A 7096-nucleotide genomic window follows, 5' to 3' on the forward strand; every position below is an offset into this window, starting at 1 on the left:
GAACATTGTTTCGTTCTGCTGTGCATGGGGTCGCTATGAGTCGGTTCCGACTCGATGGCATCTGACAACAACAACAAGTGTCAACATTTGTTTATCTGTTCTTTACTTGATGGGCATTTAGACTGTCTCTCCATGTTGATGCTGTTGTGAATAGTGCTGCTATGAACATGAGTGTGCATACATCTATTTGTGTCATGGTTTTTATTCCCTGAGGACATATACAAACTAGAGAGATTGCTGGGGAATACGGTATTTCTGTTTTCAGTTTTTTGAGGAAGCACCATACCATTCTTCACAGTGGTGGCACCATTTTATAATCTCATCAGCAGTGTAGGAAGGTCCCAGTCTCTCCACACCCTTGTCAGCATTTTGTTGTTTTCTGGTTTGGTTTTGTTTTTTTTGTTTGTTTTTTAAGCCTTGCTATTAATGCTGGGGTTAAGAGGCTATGAAGAAAAATGTTGCATCAGGATTGGAGGGAGACTCATGAACAACCTGCAATATGCAGATAATTCAACCTTATTTGCTGAAAGCAAAGAGAACTTAAAACACTCACTGATGAAGATCAAAGACCACAGTCTTCAGTATGGATTGTGCCTCAGTGTAAAGAAAATGAAAATCCTCACTACCAGATGAATAAACAACATCCATATAAATGGAGAAAAAATGGAAATTGTCAAAGACTGCATTTTGCTTGGATCCACAATCAACAATCATAGAAGCAACAGTCAAGAAATCAAACAATGTATTGCATTAGGCAAATTGGCTGCACAAGACCTCTTTAAAGAGTTCAAGGGCAAATACATCAGTTTGAAGATTAAGTTGCGCCTGACCCAAGCCATGGTATTTTCAATAGCACGTGAAAGTTGGACAGTGAATAAGGAAGACCACAGAAGAATTGATGCGTTTGAGTTGTGGTGTTGGAGAACATTGAAGGTACCACGGATTGCCAGAAGAACAGATCTGTGTTGGAAGGAGTACAGCCAGAGAGCTCCTTAGAAGCAAGGAAGGTGAAACTTCGTCTTTCATACTTGAGACACATTATTAGGTGGGCCCAGTTCCTGGAGAAGGACCTCATGCTTGGCAAAGTGGGGGATCAGTGAAAAAGAAAGAACCCTAACAAGATGGATGGGCACAATGGTAGCAGCAATAGGTTCAAGCATATCGATTGTAAGAAAGGTGCAGGATGGAGCAGTGTTTTGTTGTTATTCACAGAGTTACTGTGAGTCGGAACTTACTCCTCAATGGCATCTAATAACAACAAAGATGACATTTCATCATCGTTATTTTGATTTGCATCTCTCTTGTTGTGCTGCTGTGGGTGGATGCATTGGACTGCAAAGTGGGTTTGAACTGCAAAGTCGGCAGTTCAAGCTTACCAGCAGTTCCTCAGAAGACCTATACAGGGTCACTATGGGTCAGAACTGACTCAACAACATTTAACAACAAATGTTGTTGTTGTTACATGCCGTCGAGTCGGTTCCGACCCATAGCGACTCTGTACAGGGTTTCCAAGGGTGTAAATCTTTATGGGAGTAGAAAGCCTCATCTTTCTCCCGCGGAGCGGCTGGGTAATAGCACTAGCTAATTATTGTGAGCATTTCTTCACATGTTTGTTGATCACCTGAACGTCTTCTTTGGTGAAGGATTATTCATGTCCTCTGTCCATTTTTTAATTGTATCATTTGTCTTTTAATTGTTGAGGTGTTGAAGTTTTCCATAAATTTTAGAGATTAGTCCCTTGTCTGGTGTGCCATTGCCAAAAATTTTTCCCAGTCTGAGTCCTCTCTTTACGTTCTTGGTGAAATCTTTTGATGTACTCAGTGTTTAAGTTTTAGGAGGAACCAGTCATTTCTTTTGCCTTCTGCTATTTGTGCATTTTCAATGTGTTTGACAGTGCATGTATGCCATGTTAGTTTCTAAGTTTTTGCTGATAACCTCTATAGTTCTAGGTTTTACATTTACGCCTTTAATCCATGTTGAGTTTGTTTTTCTATATGCTGTGAGATATGAGTCTTGTTTCATTTTCCTGCAAATCATTTTCTGGTTTTGCATGTACCATTTGTTGTAGAGACAATCTCTTCCTGGGACACTCATCGCTGTGCCTAACTTAAGTTCCTCACTGGCAGCACTAGCACTTTTGGGTCCAAGGTTGATACCCACTCTCTGGGGTCCAAAGATTCACCTGGTGGGGAGCGGGAAGGAGACAGGTTCCAGTGCATGCTAGGTGTAGTTTCCAAACCCAGTGGTTCCAGATTGGCCGCTGATCCTAGTACATCACTATCCTATCAAGGTTGCCCAATTTGTTACACACAAAGTGCCGGGGTCATTGTCTGGAGTGAGCCAAGATAGTTCTTTTAATTTTTAATTTTTCTACGTACTTATTACTTATTATTAAACTTGTGGTGCATAAGCCTCAGACAGAGAAGGAGTCCCCAGATCCTGTCTGCTTCTAGCTTCTTTTCAAGTTTCTTTTATAGAGTAAGGACTACGCCCTAATCGTGTTATCCATAGTTTCATGATTACAGGTTAAGCATGCACGAGAGAACAAAGTTGGTGGCACTACTTGTTAGCTGCTTCCATCTCATAAGCCACCCTGTATTGGATTTCTGAGAGCGACTGGTGGGTTTGAACTGCCAACCTCGCGGTTACTAGTCCATTGGTTATCCTACAGTGCCGATGCCTCATTTTAATGTTAAATCTCCATCTAGGTGTGTGTTCTTAGCACGCCAATGTCTCTAGGGTTCTTGACCTGTTATTTATGGCTTTTTTGTCTCTTTTTACTTTGGTGTTAGCAGGTCTTCTGACCATCTAGTTAAGAAGAAAACACATTTCTGTGTTATGTAATGGGAGGAACTTTGTAAAACTCTTTTTCGAGAGCGCTGTGCTTGCCTTAGATGAAAGCTATGCATTACCGGCTCCAACTGTTTTGAAATTTCCATCTGTCTTTTTGCTTTTATGAGTACGGATTGTGTTCATCAGCAGCCACAGTGAGGAAGTGAATTCCTGGCTCTTCGGAGGTCAGAGCACCTCCTAAAGCACAGCAGTCCCTAGTGATCCCATTGCCCAGGTGTGCGCACAGTGCAGGAAGCTGGCGTTGCATTCCAAAGAGGGAGGATTTACAAGCAACTTTACGGAAGGCCTGTCGTTCGCACACCAGGTGGGAATGGGTCCTGCCAGGTTGCCTTGCTATCTCCGTTCCTCGGACGCGGGTCCGAGCCCCATAGGGCAGGGCGCGGCTGGAGGGCCAAGTGCAGGCATCTCGCCACGCATGCGCAGCCCATGCGCAAGCTCAGCCCCACCCCTGCCTGTGAGCACTTTGATTTCTGCATCCGGGGCAGGGACCAAACCCACTTCATTAGGCTTACAGTGGCGGAGAGCACCGGAAGCGGAAGTAAGCCCCGTGACCGCAGGAGGAAACCGGCGTAGGCCTCGTCAGCTGCCTACGTCTGCGAGGCTGTAGCCCGGGGTAGTCCCGAAGGGCGGGACCCGGTCGCGGGGAGTCCCGAACCCCGAGGCCTCAGCGCCATGAAGCTGTATAGCCTTAGCGTCCTGTACAAGGGCGAGCCCAGGGCGGTGCTGCTGAAGGCCGCGCACGATGTGTCCTCCTTCAGCTTCTTCCAGAGGTCCAGGTGAGCGGTCTCTGCGGCGCCGTCGGTCTCGGATCGAGTCTGTAGGAACGGCTGTAGGGTGAAAGCCGGGGGCTGGGGAGCAGCTCGGAGCCCTCTCGGGGCTCCCTGCACCCCGCACACGACCAGCCGCCCCATCTCAAACCTTGTCCGCGGGCACCGCTGCCGGCTTCCCTGGTGGGTTTCCACTGCCGATCCCCCGCGCCACACCCGGGCTCCTCCAGCGCAGGTTTGGGCCGAAGCATTGAACCTGCCGGGCTGCCAGCCTGGAAGCGCTGTTTCCAGGCGTTTGAATGGCAGGGATCCGGGCCTTGGAAGGAGGCCTGTGGGGCGCGCCGGGAGAAGCACTGGACATCTCACCGCAGGGCCGGCGGTTCAAACCCACTGGCCGCTCCTTGGACGCTCTATACAGGGTTGCTGTGAGTTGGAACTGACCTACATGCATCAGAAGGACAGTGTAGGATTCCCTAGTCGTTGTAGGGAAGGGACCCCGACGGCCCAGTGTTACGTGCAGGTAAGTCAGTTCTGACCCACCTGGACCCCAGGAAGAAGCTGAAGGAGGGCACGGTGTGGGCGGCTGTCAGTCCTTAATCTCGCCTTTGCAGAGGACGCTGAGGCTGTCCAGCGACTCTGTATACGTTTCCCAGAAGTACCTGGTGGGTTTGAACCGCCAACCTTTTGGTTAGTTGCTGTTAGGTGCCATTGAGTTGGTACCGACTCATAGTGACACAATAGAAGGAAACACTGCCCTGTCCTGGGCCAACCTCACAGTCACTGCTATGTTTGAGCCCATTGATGCTTCCACTTGGCCAATCCATCTCGCTGGGGTCTTCCTCTTTTTTCTCTGACCCTCCACCTTACCAAACATGATATCCTTCTCCAGCTATGGGTCCCTCCTGACAATATGTCCCAAGTATGAGAGACAAAGTTTGGTCATCCTGGCCTCCAAGGAGCACTCTGGTTGTACTTCCTCCAACACATGCTCTTTTGGCAGCCCATGGCACTTTAAGTTTTCTCCTCCAACACCATAATTCATATGCATCAGTTCTTCTACAGCTTTGGCATGCATATGAGGTTATTGAAAATACCATGGCTTGGTCAGGTGCACCTTAGTCCTCAAGCTGATGTCTTTGCTCTTCAACACTTTCAAAAGGTCTTGTGCAGCAGATTTGCCTGATGCAATATGTCATATGATTTCTTGACTGCTGCTTCCATGAGTGTTGCTGGTTGATCGAAACAAAATGATGTCTTTGACAACTTCGATCTTTTCTCCCTTTATATGAATGTTGGTTATTGGTCCATTAGTGAGGATTTTAATTTTCTTTGTATTGAGATACAACCCATATTGAAGGCTGTGTGGTCTTTGATCTTCATCAGTAAGTATTTTAAGTCCTCTTCGCTTTCAGCAAGCAAGACTGTATCCTCTGCATATCACAAGTTGTTAATGAGTCTTCTTCCAGTCTGGATGCCACAGTTTGTTTCATATAACCCAGCTTCTCGGATTATTTGCTCAGCATACAGGTTGAATAACTACAATGAACATAGCCCTGGCGAACACCTTACCTAATTTTAAACCATTTGGTGTCCGTTATTCTGTTTGAACAACTGCCTCTTGATCTATGTACAGGTTCTCCATGAGCACAATCAAGTGTTCTGGAATACTCATTTTCTGCAATGCTGTCCATAGCTTGTCATCCACAAAAGCCTTTACATGGTCAATAAAGCACAGATATATATCTTTCTGGTATTCTCAGCTTTCAGCCGAAATCCATCTGATGTCAGCAGTCATATTCCTCATTCCATGTCCTCCTGAATCCGACTGGAACATTTCAAAGTTCTCTGTCAATGTGTGGTTGCCACCAATTATCTTTAACAAAAGTTTGTTTGCATGGGATGTTAATGATATTGTCTGATGAACGTTCTGTTGGATTACGTTTCTTTGGAATGGTACAAATGTAGACCTCTTCCAGTCAGTTGGCCAGGTAGTTGTCTTCCAAATCTCTTGGCATAGATGAGTGAGTGCCTCCAGTACTGCATCAATTTGTTGAAAGAGTTCCATCAGTCCCTACTACCCTGTTTGTATTCCATCAGTCCCTACTACCCTGTTCTTGGCCAGTGCCTGCACTGCACCTTGAACTTCCTCCTTCAGTATCATTGGCTCTTGATCATATGCTACCTCTTCAAACGGTTGAACATCAGCCATTTCTTTTTGGTACAGTGATTCTGTGTACTTCCTCTGTCTTCTTTTGATGCTTTCTGCATCATTCAATATTCTGGTTAGTAGTCCAGTGCTTATCCTCCTGCCGTGCCACACCACGGTTCCTGGTCAGTATCTGTAGCTATGTCAGAGTTCTGGTGGAATTTGTTTTTTGGATTCTGTTTTCATTGCTTCAGTAAAACTGTTCTTGATGGAGTGCTTCACCAGTGGCTGGCTAGAAGGATCTAATAATCTTCTGATGCTTTTTTGTTGAAACTCTCAGCTGCTTTGGGGCTGCCATCTTCTTGATTCTTCTTTACCATGCCATCTGCCTACTGCTCTATGTTCTTGAAACTTTTGGTGTCAGCGTGGCCAACTCTGATTGCCTGCCTTTTTTCCTTGCCCATCATTACTGAAGATTCTGAGATTTTGCTGTAGGAACTTTACCTTCCTGGTTTCAGATGTCCATATACAGCTACAGCCTTAAAACAAGCATTCCAGCTCAGCTCATTGTTGTCCTTGTAAGCTCTCCTGACTTCCAGCCTTCCAACTTCATGATCACCATGCTGAGCCTGAAGCCTCGGGGTCATTTCCCACCCTTTCTGACCCTCGTGTGCAGGCTCTCGCAGATCTCTCCTAGTGCGGTCACAGTTCTTCTGTAGTTTTGCTGCAAAGTCTTTATTTGTTGATTTCTTCTCCAAGGGATTGTTTTTGCTTGTATGGCTCTCAGCCAGTACCACAGTGTGCCTGCCAGGCATGGTGCTAAGTGCTTTTCATTTACCCCCCACGGCAAACCCTGATTTCACATAGCGCCACCGCACACCTAGTAAGTGTTGGAGCTGGGGTCCCAACCCAGTCTGTTCCAGAATCAGGGCCCTTCATGATCTCCCACAGTCGCCAGGGAGTTGATGGGCCCTACCTTCCTGTATGCTGCCTTCCAGCCTCTGTGGTTCTCTGGCTGGTTCCTCACTAGTGATGAGCCCATAGCCACTAGTCTGTGGTATTGGCTATTCCCCACATGGTTGTCTTAGCTAAGCGGTTTCCCTCATTCTTTCCAGGGTGCAGATTGGGCAGACCTTGCACTCACTATGGTTCTGTAAGGAATCACCAATGCCCATTTTCTTGGCACAGCCACAGTGGGCTATGCATCCGCTTAGCAAAATTGTTATCACTTGTGTTTTGTCAGTGCAGTATTTTACTTGTCCTGCTTCTTGCAGTGAGACATCCATTGTGCCACCTTCTCTGCAGTATCCCAAATAATGCTCTGACCAGA

At 46.5% G+C, this 7096-nt stretch overlaps 1 protein-coding gene across 1 annotated transcript in view; it reads left to right on the top strand.

Moving 5' to 3' along the window:
- Nucleotides 1-3525: 3525 nt before the first annotated feature.
- Nucleotides 3526-7096, top strand: part of YKT6 (YKT6 v-SNARE homolog (S. cerevisiae)) — a 12351-nt gene continuing 8780 nt past the window's right edge. Inside the window, exon 1 of the mRNA XM_006832085.1 lies at nt 3526-3629. Within this exon, the coding sequence (XP_006832148.1) occupies nt 3526-3629 (104 nt within the window). The remainder of the gene's footprint in view (nt 3630-7096) is intronic.

This window comes from Chrysochloris asiatica, unplaced genomic scaffold, assembly GCF_000296735.1.
Source record: "Chrysochloris asiatica unplaced genomic scaffold, ChrAsi1.0 scaffold00006, whole genome shotgun sequence".
NCBI lineage: Eukaryota > Metazoa > Chordata > Mammalia > Afrosoricida > Chrysochloridae > Chrysochloris > Chrysochloris asiatica.